The following is an 18,663-nucleotide window of genomic DNA, read 5'->3' on the forward strand; positions in this document are numbered from 1 at the left end:
AGATGTACCACTTGCAAGAAATAAAGGTAGCAAGACCAGAGTTTATTAATACTACTCAAAAGAATCCTCTGGCTATAAATGTCCCCTCAGCCAGGAGCATCCCTCTATTCTTTCATGACAATCTCAGATCTACCTGGATGGTCATTACTCCCCGACGTGCTCCAGGCTGTACCTTGAGTGCAACTACTACAGCAGACGGGGGCCTCATTTCCAAGAGGTCAAGGGGATGGTAGAAAATTAAAACGCTAAAAACAAACTCATTACAAAGTAAACCTGAGATGAGCGTGGACAGCTCCTACCTGTGGAAGGTTTACCTCGCAAGCTCCGAGTTCCTCTCTCGGCAAATGGAAGTTTGGGCGGTTTTCTTTTTGTCGCCTGTGGATAGTCCACTCACAGTCTCTGGGTTGATAGACTCTACAGGTGGCCCAATGCTGACGATGAGGCCCGACTGTGCCCACTTGGTGGCTTTCCGCAGGGCGGCTGCAGCCTCTTCTGTAATCACTTCGCAACAGCCACCCTGGGGTGAGGTTGAAGACACTGAGAAGATTCATTTCACTCTTCCCAGCACTGTATTTTTCAAGTCTCTTTCCCCTCAATTACCAAAGCAATCCACACTCATTTTTTTAAATTCAAACATAAAATATTATATGTAGAGAGTAAAATTTCCATAGACATCCCAGGCCTCATCCAGGCTGAGATAATGGTTAGTCATCTAGATAACTTCCATGCAAATTCTGGCATACGTATCACAGGGCCCTGACACACAGGCTGCATTTCATTTTGCTTTTATCAGTTATCAGTGTATCACGGAGACTCTTCCACATCAATACACGGAGATCTACCTCATTGTTTTTCATAGTTGCACAGCATTTCATTATATGACTGTAATAATTTCTTTAACCAATCCCCTCTTTATGAGTATGTGGATCCTATTTTTTGTTTTTGTTTAGTTCGAGACTGAGTCTTGCTCTGTCGCCCAGACTAGAATGCAGTGGTGTGATCTCGGCTCACTGCAACCTCCGCCTCCCAGGCTCAAGCAATTCTCCTGCCTCAGCCTCCCAAGTAGCTGGGATTACAGGTGCCTGCCACCACGCCTGGCTAATTTTTGTATTTTTTAGTAGACAGGATTTTGCCATGTTGGCCAGGCTAGTCTCGAACTCCTGACGTCAGGTAATCCACCTGCCTTGGTGTCTCAAAGTGCTGGGATTACAGGCGTGAGCCACAGCGCCTGGCCTATTTTGTTTGTTTTTTCAAACAAAACTGTGAAGAACACCCTGTGTGTTTCTCCCTGGACACTTGAGACTTTAGTTACCTTCACCTTGACAATAAAGGGTATTACTAATCTTTCTTGACTTTACTTGTCTGACAGATGAAAAATGATATATTACTATTGTTTTTATTCCTTTCCTTTAATTATTTGTGAGCCTGGGTATATTTTTATATTTTTAATAAGGTATTTGTAATTCTTATTATCTGTTATTTTCTTAGCAACCTTTCACCTATTTTCAACTATCTCACCTATTTCAAACTATTTTTAGGCTATTAAACTATTTTCAACTTCAAACTATTAAACTTTCTTAAAAGAGCTAAGAAAAAATTTCTAGGTCAAAACTAAAAGTTTTGATTTTGACAAACTGATTTTAACTAGTTCTCTTTAAAATGGCCTCAGTTAAGGCACTGACTTCAATTTCTCACCTTGTCTCTTCGTTGGAACTTGAACTAATTTTTTCTTTTCTTAATTTGTTCTGAAAATCTAAAGCATGACAAATACTCTACAATTTCAGGTTTCATTGTTTTAACCTCATGAGGTTACCTTGGTCATGTCTCGATCCATCTTCACAACTTTCTCCATGTTGGCGCCAGTACCAAGTCGGAAGGGCCGTCCTTCTGAACTACTGAAAAAAGACATGCAGAGAACACAGCACACCTTACAGGCACTGCCAAAAGTGGGCTGCATGCCATGGGGTCACCCAGTCATGGTGAGGCCCTATTATACACTAACATTAGCTTTTTTTTTTTTTTTTTTTTTTTTTGAGACAGGGTATTGCTCTGTCACCCAGGTTGGAGTGCAGTGGCATGATCACAGCTCACTGCAGCCTCAATCTCCCTAGGTTCAGGTGATTCTCCCACCTCAGCCTCCCATATAGCTGGGACCACAGGTTCACGCCACTATGCTTGCCTAATTTTTGTATTTTTTGAAGAGATGGGATCTCACTATGTTGCCCAGGCTGGTCTCAAACTCCTGGGCTCAAGCCATCCTCCTGCCTTGGACTCCTAAAGCACTGGGATTACAGGTATGAGCCACCATGCCTGGCCCTCTAACACTAGCTTTTAAAATCCACAATTTAAGACTCAATTTTTCAAAAAGGAAATAATTTATTACTGCTTAATTACAGCACTTTAGGGCCCAAAACAACAGCATTTTTAGAGTTGTAGGGGTATCTAGAAATCCAGATGAAAATAATGCACAAAATGAAAAACTGACATGAACCCACAACAAAAGCAGGGCCTGAGGACATCATCTAAATCCCAAGGAGAGGGAACTTTAACTACACCATAGATGTGATCCCTTGGTGAATGACTGGATCTTCCTTTCTAATAGTTCTGCTTCTCCTGCCTCCTGAACTTGGCTCTCCAAAAAAAATCTTTCATCAAATTTGTACTATGATGCATTGCAATGTCCAGGAATGTTTCTTGGAGATTTCCTCATATAAGCCCTGACCTGCCATAATCCTGCTTAGTTTACACCATGGTCCCATTAGTGTTTTCAGTTGCCATAATGGCAGAGAGGGGATTCAATTATGAGGATGACAACATCGTCAGATCATTTAAGTAAAGAGATGCCTCTTCCATCTGAGACATAAATACCTGCTCTGAATTCCCTTGTGCTATGTGGCAAGCCTTCCTGTTGCCCTGGATCCCACTAACAAAGCCCTGCAGGTTTGTAATATTTGGGCAATGACTATATTTTTACTTTCTTCTTGAGTAATCACACCATTTCATACTTCAACTAATTAAAGGTTTAAAAAAGTGTCTCTTGTTTCTCCAACTCACAGTCAATGAGTTGGAGTTTACCTAAATTTACCAACAGCTGAAGGATGCCAACAACTAAAAATCAAACAGCATTATTCCTTCTCAAAGCCCAACTCACACTGGAGACTTCCCATAGACAATAATACATAGTCCACATGGCTTTAGCTCTCATTTGCACTTAGAGAGACAGTACCAAGTTGTGGTTCAGAGCTTGGGTTCTGTGGTCAGAGAAGACTACATCTGCATTTCAGCTCTGCCTCAGTTTCTTTCTGTGTCACCACAGGAATCACAGTGACAGTGTCTACCTGAAAGGGGTGTAAAGAGGGCCGAGGCAGTCGATACATGTACAGGGCTTACTTAGCACAGTGCCTGTGACATGGGTGGTGCTTGAGGATGTGTAGCTATCACGATCATTATGGTCACCTTAGCAATGGCTGGAGGACTTCATGGGATGACTGGTCTTCCCGCTTATGGATAAATATTGAGAGCTTGCCATCCACAGCCTCACTCTCTTCTCCAGGATCTTTATCTCCTTTCAAGGAATTCTTAGGACTGGTTTTTGTCAATGTGGTGTCAGGTTCAGAAGCGGTTGGAGAAAGAACTGTCTGACATCCTTTAAGCAAAAAACAAAGCTCATTCAGGAAAACTGCAGTGTTGTTTTGGCGGCTCTGCTAAAATGAGAAATAATGATTTGGGATTTGGAATCTCTCTTCCCCCTTCTCTATTCCTCTGTCCCCGCTCCCTTCTCTGTCACTCACTCTTTTATCACAGGAAGCAAGATGCAAGGGGGACCTGACTGGGCACAGGACGGCTGCACTGCCATGCTACTCTCCTGTTGAGGAGCTTCTCACCTGGAACCACATAATCTGCCAGCTTTGCTAAGAGCAAGGAGGCGATCTTGGAAGCTGGGTCGCTGGGATCCTCCTGCTCACTGTTTAAGGAGGGGACAGAGTAGCTCCAGGGTGGGAGCTCCACGTTTCCACAGTCTTCTACACTCATCAGGGGCAGTGCCGCCCTGCACAGCTGGAGAATAATAAGGACTAGCTTTGGAGACGGGCGTTGGTCAAGCAGCAGGGAGAGGAGTTTGGACACACAAGCTGGCTGGCTCAGGATGGCTTTACCTATGTGGCTCCTGGAAAAAAAGGAAGAAAAGGTAAACAGTGCTAGAAATGTTGATCTATAGACATTCAGAAGCAAGAGTTCTCTGAATGAAACAAACCAATGAAATCTGATTTCATGAGGAAGACATGAATTTGGCACTATGCTTCTGTGAAGAATTAAGAATTTTGGAAACATTTGATGAAACCAAACAACACTAACACTTAAAAAGAAAGATTTTTGAATATTTTCTGATCTCTGATGTTTACTTGAGATCCTAAATTCAGAGTGATTCATGGAGCACTGAGACTTAGAAACTCAAACTAAGAGCGTTTCAGTTTGTCATTTATTCTTTCATTTTTTTAACAGGGAAAAAGACATACAAATTTATTTAACATGTATACACAGGAGCCTTCAGAGTGAAGACTCAATTTCCCATGAGTTACAGAAGCTCATCTACCATCTTGAGGTTACGGAAAGAATGGGGGCTTGGATCCTGGTAAACCAGGTTAAGGGAGAGGGGAGAAGTATTCTATAATACATGATTGCTAGGGAGAATGACTGGATCTGGGAACAGAGATTAACTTGTAAATAGTTCTCTTTGGAATTTATGTTATTTATTCTTTCTTAATGAGTACCTCAAGACCAAAGCTATCATACAGTGTTTTATAGGCTTCAATGTTCTAGGATCTGCCACAGCTAAAACTGTTACATTCCAAGAAAGCTAAATAACATGCAGTCAGTCATATGTGGATATTTTATGGGCCTCATGGCTCACGCAGGGAGTATACAACCAGCACAGAATATCTTCTTTTAAAGACACAGCATGAGAAAGTGAGTTAATTACAGGCCCTGACTCATTCCTCTTTGATCTTGCTATAATGAGGGTAAGATTTTTGGTTAATGAATACAACTGCATCTATGGGAAAGGTTAGCAGCTGCTGTGAGTAAGGTATTAAAGCAAATGATAATACATTATTTTATGATTTAGCTATTCACCTAAATAATCTTTATATTTTGGAACTAAATACTACATTTCAATGACTTTATCCTCCATTATTTTTTTGAGGCAAGAGTGTGTCAAAATGGCCTAGTAATTTAGCTATTTCGAAAAGACAACCACCACCAAAAGAAACCCCGATCATTCAAGAGGAAAGCCAGCTTCTCCCAGAGCTCCAGGCTGGACCTTGCATACCTTGAGAGATCATTGAGAAGACTAAGGACATCCTGGAGCGCGTCATTCCCAGCAGCCTGGTTGCCACAGCACTCTGTAGCTCGGGCAAGATGGTTAGTGAGAAGGCTGGACACCTGCCGGGCCAGACCTGAGTGCACAGCCTCTGTGGAGCCACCTTCACAGTTAAAGAAAGAAAAAAAGAGATTGGTGAAAAACTGAGGGTGCCATGGTGAGCCTGAGGGGGCGGCGAGCCCTGCCCATTTATCTTGCTTAATGTTTCATGAACCATCTAATAGTGTCTCCTCATTAGATAATATCTATACATAAAAAGGATAATAGTTATTTTAAAAATAACTCAATGTGGGGGGTAGACATTACTATTAATGAAAATTGAATATGATTAATCCATACATAACCAAAGAACATACTTTGATTGATAGGGAAGAATCACTATTTCACCAGCGATGAAAACATCTTGATTTCTTAACTCATACTTTCCCAAACACAATAAAAGACCTTTCTGGATTCTTCCATGTTCACCATAGTTCTAGAACCTCCCAAGCATGTAAAAGTTATGAAAAAGTATTTATTGTTTCCTGAACTTTCCATGCTCTTTTAGATCCCTGAGTCTACACACACTGTTTGTTCTGCTCAAAAGTCTTCTCCATCCTTCAAGAGTAACTCCCGTGTCACCTTATCTGGGAAGCTTTGCTGGATCCCTAGCATAGCTGGTCTCTGGGACCTCTACACTCCCACTGCACATCCTATCTACCTTAGTTGTGGCACTGATTACACTATAAGTATTTGCTTATTCGTCTATTTCCCTGTCAGACCTTTTTTTTTTTTTTTTTTTTGAGATTGAGTTTCGCTCTTGTTCCCCAGGCTGGAGGGCAATGGCATGATCTCGGTTCACCGCAACCTCCGCCTCCCAGGTTCAAGTGATTCTCCTGCCTCACCCTCCCTAGTAGCTGGGATTACAGGCATGTGCCACCATGCCCAGCTAATTTTGTATTTTTAGTAGAGACAGGGTTTCTCCATGTTGGTCAGGCTGGTCTCGAACTCCTGACCTCAGGTGATCCGCCCTCCTCAGCCTCCCAAAGTACCGGGATTACAGGCGTGAGCCACTGCGCCCAGCCTATGCCAGACCATATTTTTAAAGGGAGGAATAATGCCTTATTTATCTTTTGCCTGGCATATAATAGACTCTCAAGACATTAAAATGCATCGTGAACAAATAAACAGATAAATAAACAAGTTATATACACAGGCCTGGAATCTTATTGGGAAATTTATCCGTCAAGTTTACTTTTTTTTTGAAACAGGGTCTCGCTCTGTTGCCCAGGGAGTGTAGTGGCACGATCACAGCTCACTGCAGCCTCGACTTCCCTGGCTCAAGCAATCTTCCCACTTCAGCCTTCTGAGTGGCTGGGACTATAGGCACGTGTCACTGCACCCAGCCCAGGTTTACTTTTTATTTGGATTGGTCATTAAAAATAAAATTTGGAAACATCACCTTGAAAATGCAACTGAAAAGCCACTTCAAAAAATACTTGTTTTTTTGAACGCCAAGGCGCGAGGACTGCTTGAGGCCAGGAGTTTGAGACCAACCTGGGCAACACAGCAAGATCCTGTCTCTAAAAACAAACAACAACAACAAAAAACATTAGCTGGGCATGGTAGAGTGCGCCTATAGTCCTACTTGGGAGGCTGCGGTCGGGGGATCTCTTATCACTTGAGCCAGGGAGGTTGAGGTTACAGTGAGCTATGATTGCACCACTGTACCCTAGCCTGGGTGACAGACCTTGTGTCTAATAAATTTTTTTTAATTAAAAAAATATATATTTGGAAACTGTTAGCAGTGTTGACAAGGAGAGAATAAAAAATATCTTCGCAATTTCCTGGGATTACTGTACTCCTTCAGGGTACAGGGATATCATTCAGTCTCATCGTAATGCTGTAAGTTTTCATAGAACCACACTGAGGAAAAGTTTCTCATGAAATCATCCACTGATTTAACCCATCTGATCATGTCATTTAATAGAGCCTTTCTCTCTTTCATTTAGCATTAAAAAAACAATAAACTAACACATCAATAGAAGAAATCAGTGAGCTCTAGAAAGGAGTCCGGCATCTCACCTTCCTCTTTTTCCCACTCAACACAGCGGTTGGCAAGCACCTGGAAGGCAGCCCAGGCCATGGTGGCCACCTTCTGCTTCTTGGTCTGCTTCTCACTGGAGCTGGACTCGGTCTGACTGCTCAAGCTACACAGTCGATCCATGAGCTGCACAAGGCCACTGCGTACCAGGCACTTCTCTTCGCTCCTGACAAAGGGTCGTGGATTACACTAGATAAACATAACTGACCGACACTCAGGAAACTCTCATGTGAGGTTCAAAGGGGCATAAAACATGCTGGTGCAGCTCTTTCCCTACAACTTAGGATACTGCCATGTGCAATCAAACACAAAATGATTTTCTTATAATGATGATTCCCTTCATTAACAAGGAACTTCAAATTCTGGTTTGTTTATATACAATATCAAGCAAAAATCGATGGATTCAACTCAATGTTGCCACGATGGAAAAAAATCATGTATTTTGTCCTAAGGGGATTCAATGAATGCTTGACATCTTCAAATTAGTAACTAAGTGACCCAAGTGAGGAAATAAATGTATATATGCAAAATATTTCTGCCAAATATGTAAGTAATTTCCTAGGGACCTTTTATTTTTCTTTGAACCTCTGTATCTTCACAATGTAATATAATCCTAATGGCTGCATTTAGTCATGTAGGAACTCAATAATAAGAAATTTACATAGGAACCTTAAGTGTCTTTCAGGAGAAAAGTTTTGTATAGCTAGTTCTGGATAATGAAAGCAAAAAATGCAATTTTTAAAATTAAAAATACTTTCACTTAATCGACTATACTGCAGTGTAACTTACATACAACAAAAGGCCTTTCCATACTTACCTGGTGTAAGGTATGGTACATAACAGTCCAATGCTATTTGCGCAAGCGATAGGGTAACGAGCACACAAAGACACAACAGAGGTCATGGTCTCGCCAAAGGCTTCCTGGACCTGCTCGACCATCCCACCACATGTGAGTTCTTCAATTCTGTGAAAGAGAAACCAAAGCTCAGGCTTCCTGAACCACGTCAAGAACAGTGGCTGAGCAGGAGAGGCCTCTTGAGAAACTCTAGAGTATCTGGATGAATCCAGAACTGAAGGGATCTTGGAGAACATCCAGCTCAGTGTCTCCCAAACTATGCAAGACTGCTGGGCAGAAGTTTTAGGTGTGCCTCCAAAACAGCGGTCCACACTCCAGAAAAGTCTGGGAAATCCTGGGTTAGGGAAATTAAAACAGACTACTGTGGGACTTTTCAGAGCCTTCAGTAAGGGTAAAGTGAATGGCCTCTCTACAAGCAGGGGACATTCAACATTTTCCAAACTTATTTGATCATGAAACCAGTTATTTCAGACATGTCTACAATAATCTAAGTAGCACTGAATACTGTAAGTGCTGTTTCTTTCTTTTTTTTTTTTTTAGAGACAGGGTCTTGGTCTGTTACCCAGGCTGGAGTGCAGTGGTACGATCACAGCTCGCTGCAGCCTTGATCTCTTGGGCTCAGGTGATCCTCCCACCTCTGCCTCCCAAGTAGCTGGGACCACAGATGCACACCACCACATCCAGCTAATTTTTTTGACTTTTAGTAGAGATGATGTTTTGCTATGTTGCCCAGGCTGGTTTCAAACTCCTGAGCTCAAGTAATCCTCCCACCTCGGCCTCCCAAAGTGCTGGGATTACAGGCCTGAGCCACTGTGCCTAGCCAAGGCAGTTTTATTAACGAGACAACTGAGGCTCAAATGGATTAGCTAAGTGTCTGTTTTTGAGTTCACACTTCAGTTATTAGCAGAAGATGAAAGCCTAGTTGATATAAAATAAAACTTTCCCAATGCAAAAACACAACATAGGGCCGATTCTATACCAATTAATATTAGTTTAGAATTGAAACTATCAGGATTTATCGACAAAGACATGCAACATAGTATTGTTTATAAAAGCAAAAACAAGCAAAACTAACCTAATGTTCAAAAATAGGGAATTTGTTAAAGTTTCAAGCATATAATGCAGTGCTACAGAACCACTAAGAACACTACAGGAGACATCTACAGTTAGAACACAGACACTAAAGTGTTAACAGATGTTATCTTAAGAGGGTCTACTTGTAGGTGATTTTCATTTTATTTTTTGGCATTTTCTATACATTTTTTTCAAGTTTCTGACAAATGACAATAATCGAGGGAAAAAGGAATAGTGCTGCCAGTTTTATGGAGAAATTAAATTCTGGAAATAGGCTGTGGTAATCATTAGGGCTTTTCACTATTTCTTTCTGGGCACCCTGTGGTTGGCTGGGCAGTGACAAGTCTGGTCAATGAGCCAGAGTTCTGACAAGGAGCCTGGCAGCTCTCCAGGTGATGGTTTCTTCCTCTGTGATTACCATGAGCCAGCATGAACCCATCATGAACAGAAGCAAGACCTAAAATTTTTTCTTCTTCATTTTTTTGTGACAAGGTTTTGCTCTGTTGCCCAGGCTGAAGTGCAGGGTGGTGCGATCATAGCTTACTGCAGCCTCAACCTCCTGGCCTCAAGCGATCTTCCTGCCTCATCTTCCCCAGTAGCTGGGACCACAGGCATGCCCCACCACTATGGCTAATTTTTTCTTTTTTGTAGAGACAGGGTCTCACTATATTGCCCAGGCTGGTCTTGAACTCCTAGCCTCAAGTGATCCTCCTGCCTTGGCTTCCTTAAGTGCTGGGATTATAGGTGTGAACCACTGGGCCCAACAAAATTTTGTCTTTTAAGCCACTGAAATTTTGGACTTGTTTCCAAAGAATAGTCTGACCTCTCCTGTACTCGCAGCTACTTGTAAGGCTGAGGTGGGAAGATCTCAAGATTTCTCAAGATACGCACTTCAGCTCTTAATTAACCCATTTTCCTCCAGCCACTGAACCCTCTCTGCCTGTTGGCCAGAATTCCTCAAAGAACTGTCAGGAAGCACAGCAGCCTCCAGCAGCTCCAGTCCAGGGCTTGTAGAGAAATGCATTTTCTATTTCTATTTGAAGATCTTTGAAGCCCAATAGGAAACTCATATAGAACAACTCACAAATGAGTTATAAAATCATCTTCAGAGTTAGTATCTACGATTACATTTTTAGAAATTGGTTCAGTAATAACAGTCATGGAAATATATAAAAATATAGGTAGAAGGAGGTTGTTAATGCAAAAACAAAACAAAACAAAAACAAAAGAAATAAAGACAAATGAACCTATGCGTCCATCAGTAGAGGATGAGTTAATTTTTTTTTTTTTTTTTTTACCTTTAACAATTATTTAATCTTATAGAACTTTTAGTTATCAATCTAACAATGAGTGTGTGAGGCAGAGGAGGGTAGGGAGAGGACACACAGATTTCTATAATTCTTCTTTTTTTTTTTTTTTTTTTTTTGAGACGGAGTCTCGCTCTGTCACCCAGGCTGGAGTGCAGCGGCGCAATCTTGGCTCACTGCAAGCTCCGCCTCCCGGGTTCACGCCATTCTCCTGCCTCAGCCTCCTGAGTAGCTGGGACCACAGGCGCCCGCCACCACGCCCGGCTAATTTTTTGTATTTTTAGTAGAGACGGGGTTTCACCGTGTTAGCCAGGATGGTCTCTATCTCCTGACCTCGTGATCCGCCCACCTCAGCCTCCTGAGTTAATTTTTTTAGAAAAGGTCATCTATATAATGTATATCTATGAGCTCTTAAAAATCTTAAAGCAGCCAGGTGTGGTGGCTCATGCCTTTAATCCCAGCAGTCTGGGAGACTGAGACAGGAGGATCCCTTGAGCCCAGAAATTTGAGACCAGCCTGGGCAACATGGCAAGACCCTATCTCTACAAAAAATAAATACATTAGCTGGGCATGGTGGTATGCGCCTATAGTCCCAGCTACTTGGGAGGCTGAGGTGGGAAGATCGCTTGAGCATGGGGAGGTCAAGGCTGCAGTGAGCCATGATCACGTCATTGCATGCCAGCCTGGGTGACAGAACGAGAATCTGCTTAAAAAAAAAAAAAAGGCTGGGCACGGTGGCTCATGCCTGTAATCACAGCACTTTGGAGGGCCGAGGCAGGCAGATCACCTGAGGTCGGGAGTTTGAGACCAGCCTGTCCAACATGGTGAAACCCCATCTCTACTAAAAATATAAAAATTAGCTAGGTGTGGTGGCATGTGCCTGTAATCCCAGCTACTTGGGAGGTTTGGACACGAGAATCACTTGAACCCGGGAGGCAGAGGCTGCCATGAGCCAAGATCATGCCACTGCACTCCAGCCTTGGTAACAGAGTGAGACTCTGTGTCAAATAAAAAAAAGATAAAGCAGACCAGACCTATATGTGCTGATATGAAAACACAGATATCTGAGCTATCTAAGACATACTGAGCAAAACAACCACGGTTATAGAAAGGCATGGATAATATAATCTGAATTAAGTTGAAAAAAATTTACACACAAACACATTTATGTGTACAAAAAGAATTATACAGCTGCTTATGCATGTATGGTTGCTGTAATGAGCTCTTAATGGACAGAGTGGAATTCAGGAGAAGAAGGTGAATACCGAGAGTTTTACGTTCTATTAATATGTTGAGATTTTGCAAGATCATGTACCACTTTTATATAAATATTTTAGAGGAAAACATTAGCAAATATTACCGCCTATGTTTGGGTCCCAAGAATAATCTTTGGAATGGCTCTGACCATTCTAGAAAGGACAGTATAAACTAACAGAAACAACTAACCTGGGTCCTCCCTGAAGGACCATCGTCACTGGACCCACAAGATGCGTCACTCCCCCAACTCGTACGGCAGCTGTCAGCAATTCCCGCATGTGCACTAGTGCCTGCTTGCGAGTGTTTCCCCGCCGCCACCTTGTCTGTGCAGCCAAAAGAAAACTGCTGCTGGACACCTGAAATGCACAAGAAGGAGGGACACCTGACTCCTGCTAACTGCCGCAAGACCCCGCATGCTGTTAGGTGCTATTCATCTGGAGCCCGCAAAATGTGACGTACAGCTTGGTCAGGGTTGGTGCCGATGAAAGCAAACAGCTGCCCTAGCAGGACACTGTAGGTGGGCTTGTCCCTGCTGTCCTCAATGGCCAGCGACTGCAGGAGTGTAAAGGAGCTGCTGCGGTGGCTGGTCACGTGGCGACGCCTATGGGGAACACAGAACAGACTGGCAAGATGAGAAACACACTCAGGGAGCTTGTTTTGATGAATGCATTCAGCTGCATGTGGGAACCCAACCCTGGCCATTAGCCATTTACCTCTGATTTGCTCTAGTAAATTCCAAATCTTCATTACCAATCATTTCCAGGTCAGAAGGAGCTGACATGCTGCGAAGAAAAACAGGCTGCCTGACAGCGTGAGATATCACTTTTGTTTCAGAAGCTGATTTACAAGCTGGAAAAAAAAGGAATAAAAAGGCTGACATTTCTGCTATCTGTACAACAGCCAAATGCAACACAGAACTACCCAACAGTCTAAGTGTATCTTTGCTTTCTATCACAGTTCAGCCACCAATCTAGCTAGCACAGCATACTAATGGTTTTTACATCAATTTTTTAACCTAAGTATTAGGTTAAAAATTATTTTAACTTAAAAAAATTAAAATCTTTTTATTAAATTGGTTTTCCAAAGAAAAGCTAAAAAATTCATTGAATTTCATAGCTATCAATGTTCACTTTAACGTAAGCATTCTAAAAAGCAATGGAGGACACAGAAAGTATTGCCGAAAAGCACAAATTTCTTTTTTCTAATTTTTCAATTTCTTATTTTTTTGAGATGGGTCTCGCTGTCACCCAGGATGCAGTGCAGTGGTGTGATCTCGGCTTTCTGCAACCTTCATCTCCCAGGTTCAAGCGATTCTCCTACCTCAGCCTCCCAAGTAGCTGCGATTACAGGTGTGCACCACCACACCCAGGTAACTTCTGTATTTTTTTAGTAGAGACGGGGTTTTGCCATGTTGGCCAGGCTGGTCTCAAACTCCTGACTTCAAGTGATCCGCCCACCTTGGCCTCCCAAAGTGCCAGGATTACAGGTGTGAGCTACCACACCTGGCCCAAATTCCTTAATTCAAATATATCCAAATCCATTTTTTTCAGAGATGGGCTTTTTCCCTGCTTTAACCCCAGATTTATTTAACTGATTTATTGTCATTTAATGATACCTCTGCTTTGATCATAGTTGGTAGGAATTAAATATCACACTTGAGTTGGAATCTGAACTGGTCTTTCTATAAGATATACTCCTTAACCCTGTCCAGGGAAATAGGTGTTTTATAAAACAATCCATAAATGGAAGAAGATAAAACTATATGTCAAGACTAGCTAAGAAAAAAAGATATTGAGAAAGTGCAGGAAAAAAAAACATTTTGTTTTATTTTTCTAAAATTTTCACTTATTTATTTATTTATTTAGAGACAGGGTCTTGCTCTGTTGCTCAGGCTGAAGAGCAGTGCTGCAATCATGGCTTACTACAGCCTTGAACTCCTGGACTCAAGCAATCCTCCCAACTCAGCCTCCCAAGTAGCTGGGATTACAGGTGCATGCCACCATGCCTGGCTAATTTTTATATTTTTTTGTAGAGACCAGGTCCTGCTATGTGGCAAAGCCTGGTCTTGAACTCCTGGTCTAAGCGATCCTCCTGCCTTGGCCTCCCAAAGTTCTGGGATTACAGGCATGAGCCACTGTGCCCAGCTGAGAAAACCATTTTGTATCTGTCTTAAGAGTGGTTAGACAGCTTAAATATAAAAAAAGTATAATTTTTGAAGACACTGTTATCTCTGAGGTCAAGAGCCTCTGGGACAGTACTAACAGGCTTACCAAGTGGTCAGGTCTATATACAGGACCTTTAACAAGGGCTTATGTGTATAGCAGACCATCCTGGCATGTGATTGTATCTCACACTCTCTCTCAAACCTGTGTCTTCCCCTGAAGTTCTCAGGGAGAACCTGTATTAGAGAATGAGACCCTGGGAGTCCTCCTAGACTTCAAATCCCAAGTAAGAAGAGCCTTAGATGACCAGCTGGGATGAAAACAAGTTTGCCTGCTCCCTACTGTCCACTGGGCAGTGAGGCTAGGTAACATGGACTCTTTCATTTAAGAACGCGTTTATTTAACTTTATCTCTCAGGTTAAGAATGAATGCTTGTGGGCTGTGCCATGTTACAGATCCTGTCTTAAGTAAGAAGACTCAGTGATTTTCCTGAGAGATGCATTTTTAGGCTAACAATTAAAATGTGACATAGGCCGGGCGTGGTGGCTCACGCCTGTAATCCCAGCACTTTGGGAGGCTGAGGTGGGCAGATCACCTGAGGTCAGGGGTTCAAGACCAGCCTGGCCAACATAGCAAAACCCTGTCTCTACTAAAAATACAAAAATTAGCTGGGCATGGTGGTGAGCGCCTGTAATCCCACCTACCTGGGAAGCTGAGGCAGGAGAATCGCTTGAACCCAGGAGACAGAGACTGCAGTGAGCAGAGATTGTGTCACCGCACTCCAGCCTGGACAACAGAGTGAGACTCCGTCTCAAAAAAATAAAAGATAAAATAAAATAAAATGTGACCTAGAAAAAGTTAATTCCCAGGAAGTCATACCACAAGGTTCCACATAATTACTAAAGATGAAATGCAAACTCAGCTTCAAGTAAAGAGGAAAAAATGTTACAAGATTCATGATGTTGACTAATTGTATATGTTACTATGAAATATAATTATATATGTTAGTATGAAAACAAAAACGGGCGCAGTGGCTCACACCTGTAATCCTAGCATGTTAGGAGGCCAAGGCGGGCGGACCACCTGAGGTCAGGAGTTCGAGACCAACCTAGCCAACATAGTGAAACCCCATCTCTACCAAAAATACAAAAATTAGCCAGGCATGATGGCATGCGCCTGTAATCCCAGCTACTCGGGAGGCTGAAGCAGAAGAATTGCTTGAACCTGGGAGGCGGAGGTTCCGGTGAGCCAAGATTGCGCCACTGCACTCTAGTCTGGGCGACAGAGCGAGACTCAGTCTCAAAAAATAAAATAAAATAAAGAAAACAAGAAGTTGACCAAAGGAATTTAATGACATACAAGTATTTATTTTTCTTTTGTCACTCAAGTGCTTTGTAGAGAAAGTATAAGGCAAAATTAAATATGTTAAAATTTCCTTTTGTTTTCCTTTCTCAGAGTACCCAAGAGTGAATTTTTCAAAATATAGCTGATGTGTCTTATATGAACAGAGTAGGACCAGAAGCCGATTAGGGGCTATCTTTGAGCAGTACCTGGTGTTTCAGCAGGGGTCCCAGAGATGCTTCTCGTGAGGCCCGACTGGGCCGCGATGGTGACATGCAGCAACAGCTCGGCTCGGTTCATTAAACTCTTCACTAACGTCTTTGTTTTAGCCAATGGGTGTGAGGGTTTCTGAATAAGAGAATTCACTTCTTGTAGGAACTTCTCCCTATAAAGAAAGACTGATGTGCATTGAGTTGTTCTCTAGCTTACCAAAAACAACTATTAAAAAAAATGTTTACAAAGAATAAGAGAAGACACAGGGGAAACTAAGCAAAAGTAACCTGATCAACATTGCTTACTTCCCTGTTTCCTCATCCAAGGAACAGTGGCCACTTCTGGCTCCTTTTTCTGTTTCAAATGCCTATGCTAACTTTTGAAGGCTAAAACCAAAATTTCCAATTTACCAAATGAGTTCCAACTCTAAAATATTTAGTAAATTCACAACATTTAAAAATATATCTATTAAGAGACTAGACCTTTACAATGTGTTTTGAGCATCAAGGTGATAATAGCCTTAATAGTTATTAATACGACTAACCTCAGTGATAGGACCATGTTTTCAAGATCATTCCCATCAAAGGAGACTTCCTTCATTGAACATAAAAGTTCTAGTTCTTTCATTTTGTTCTAAAGAAAAAAAAGATGGTATGCAGGATCTGCAAGAACCAAGTTTTACTATACATACATTAAAATGAACAGAAAATTTCAGAGAAAAACCACCACCTTTGGTCCACATTTCTATGCTTGAAACTCATTTGTAAGTTATTATTTGATATTTTAATGATTAAAAATGGCATTGACTACTTTCTGGGAATTCTTTCAGGGCTTATAATTTTGCCTATTTTTTGTTTTTTAAGGCTTGAAAGCAAAATTTGACCATGATGACAACTTCTTTATATATCTTTATAAAACTATTAATCAGTTAAAAAAACCTAATGAGTAATTATTTGTATACTGCATGTTGATCTAATCAATTTTCATTTAACCTCTTTTAAAGAATGGGTACATTTTTGAAGTGTGCAACATTTTAGGAAATGACATTATTTTACCTCTACACACACACACACACACACACACACACACACAGAGTATATACCTTTGCTCTCTAAATGGCAATACCCCAGTGACAAATCATACACTTTGCTCACCTCATTAAAATGGTAATCATAAAAGAAAGGCATGTTGTTCTCCAGTTTCCCCTGCGTGGCATCATCAACTTCACTTTGCCATTTTTGTTCCAGTTCTGCAACACTCTAATAAATACATTAAAATAGATGCAAAATAAAAACAAGTATGATTCAAAATTTTAGTCACAATAGTAATTTTAAAAATTAGATCACATTCTAAATTTCTTTAAATTTCCATAAAAGAAATTGTTTCCAACAGTTATCAGATATTTACCTGCAGCTGTCTCTCCATGGCATTGAGTTTCTTAAAGGTCTCTCCCATAATTTTACATAATAAATCATATTCTTCAGCATGTTCTTCTTGATATTGGAAATTTATTAGAGACTGCAGTGCATCAACCAAGTTCAAGTGCTTAATAACACAAGATACCACCATTTCCTCCATCACGTCTGGCTGAATCACTTCTCTGTGATCACAATGGAAATCAGTCAGATATATGCCATGCTCTCAGCTTCTCGATACTGTATTTTATTTTTATTTTTTATTTTTTTAGAGACAAGGTCTCCCTCTGTCACCTAGGCTGCAGTTCAGTGGAGCAATCATGGCTCACTGCAGCCTCAAACTCCTGGGCTCAAGGGATCCTCCTGCCTCAGCCTCCTGGGTAGCTGAGACTACAGGTGCATGCTGCCATGCTCAGCTAATTTAAGAAAAAAAATTTTAGGGTGGCGGTTTCTCACTATGTTGCTCAGGCTGGTCTTGAACTCCCGGGCTCAAGTGATTCTCCTGACTTGGCCTCCCAAAGTATTGGGATTACAGGCATGAGCCACCATGCCCCAGGCCCAAGAGAGTATTTTACAGGTTGGAGAACTTAGGCTTTGATCTAAAAATATTAAATATTCACCACACCTCCTTTATTACAACAGAGTAAGAGGTATGAATAGTATAATGGCATTGTCGGAGTCTTATGTTGGCAAATAATTTAGTATATTAACTGATAAAACTGACATTGGCTGATAAAGCTGAAAATCAAGAGTAAAGAGACTTCAGCCTGTAATCCTAGCACTTTGGGAGGCTGAGGTGGGCGAATCACTTGAGGTCAGGAGTTTGAGACCAGCCTGGGCAACATGGAGAAACCCCGTTTCTACTAAAAATACAAAAATTAGCCGATTGTGGTGGCGTGTGCCTGTAATCCCAGTTACTAGGGAGGCTGAGGCAGGAGAATCTCTTGAATCTAGGAGACAAAGGTTGTAGTGAGCCGAGATCACGTCACTGCACTCCAGCCTGTGTGACAGAGCAAGACTCCCTCTCAAAAAAAAAAAAAAAAAAGAAAAAGAAAAAGACTTCATTTTCTATGATTGTTACATTTTGAGTTAGAGACATATTAGAGTTGGAAGAGGGCTAAGGCTAAGAAAAGATCTTCAGCAGCATCTATCCACTAATTAATTTTATGCAGTATTATGGCCTGCAGTGTTCAGTACATATGGATGTTGGGCTAAAAACAATAGTGTTTTCTGTATTTTTTTCATTTTAAATTTCATATATTCTCTAAAGTTTTCTCTCTGAAATCCTGCCTCAGGAGGCAGAGCAGAGGCCTGCAAAACAGACTTGACTTTAAGCAAGAATACCACAGACATTTGTAACTGTAAGTCTGTACATTCTACATTAGAGAACTCCTCACCATTTCTCTAGGCATCAAAAATAAACACATGTCTCTAGACTCTGGAAAGTAAAGCAGAGGCTGACTGCTAGTAGAAGGTCAAAATACTAGAGATAAACCTAGCACTTGTCACATTTTAGCATGCATCAGTCAAATGGGAAACTTGTTAAGCTGCGCCCCATCCTCAGACCTTCTGATTCAA

At 41.5% G+C, this 18,663-nt stretch overlaps 1 protein-coding gene across 8 annotated transcripts in view; it reads right to left on the reverse strand.

Annotated features, from left to right (window-relative positions):
- HECTD4 (HECT domain E3 ubiquitin protein ligase 4) overlaps positions 1 to 18,663 on the reverse strand; it is a 223,083-nt gene that overhangs the window by 71,827 nt on the left and 132,593 nt on the right. For 7 of the 8 annotated variants that reach the window (XR_008512136.1, XM_024256626.3, XM_054527627.2 and 4 more), the window contains exons 26-39: positions 17,078 to 17,270; positions 16,825 to 16,929; positions 16,215 to 16,303; positions 15,667 to 15,842; positions 12,668 to 12,803; positions 12,414 to 12,555; positions 12,144 to 12,310; positions 8,278 to 8,424; positions 7,442 to 7,626; positions 5,327 to 5,480; positions 3,885 to 4,165; positions 3,457 to 3,646; positions 1,814 to 1,895; positions 315 to 517 (exon numbers count right to left, since the gene is read on the reverse strand). Coding sequence is in view for 7 of the 8 variants with exons in the window: in XM_024256626.3 (XP_024112394.2) it covers positions 315 to 517; positions 1,814 to 1,895; positions 3,457 to 3,646; positions 3,885 to 4,165; positions 5,327 to 5,480; positions 7,442 to 7,626; positions 8,278 to 8,424; positions 12,144 to 12,310; positions 12,414 to 12,555; positions 12,668 to 12,803; positions 15,667 to 15,842; positions 16,215 to 16,303; positions 16,825 to 16,929; positions 17,078 to 17,270 (2,250 nt within the window). In the remaining variant the exon portion in view is untranslated. The remainder of the gene's footprint in view (positions 1 to 314; positions 518 to 1,813; positions 1,896 to 3,456; positions 3,647 to 3,884; positions 4,166 to 5,326; positions 5,481 to 7,441; positions 7,627 to 8,277; positions 8,425 to 12,143; positions 12,311 to 12,413; positions 12,556 to 12,667; positions 12,804 to 15,666; positions 15,843 to 16,214; positions 16,304 to 16,824; positions 16,930 to 17,077; positions 17,271 to 18,663) is intronic. The other variant, XM_054527626.2, reaches the window with a different exon arrangement.

This window comes from Pongo abelii, chromosome 10 (genome assembly GCF_028885655.2).
Source record: "Pongo abelii isolate AG06213 chromosome 10, NHGRI_mPonAbe1-v2.0_pri, whole genome shotgun sequence".
In the NCBI taxonomy this organism is placed as follows: domain Eukaryota; kingdom Metazoa; phylum Chordata; class Mammalia; order Primates; family Hominidae; genus Pongo; species Pongo abelii.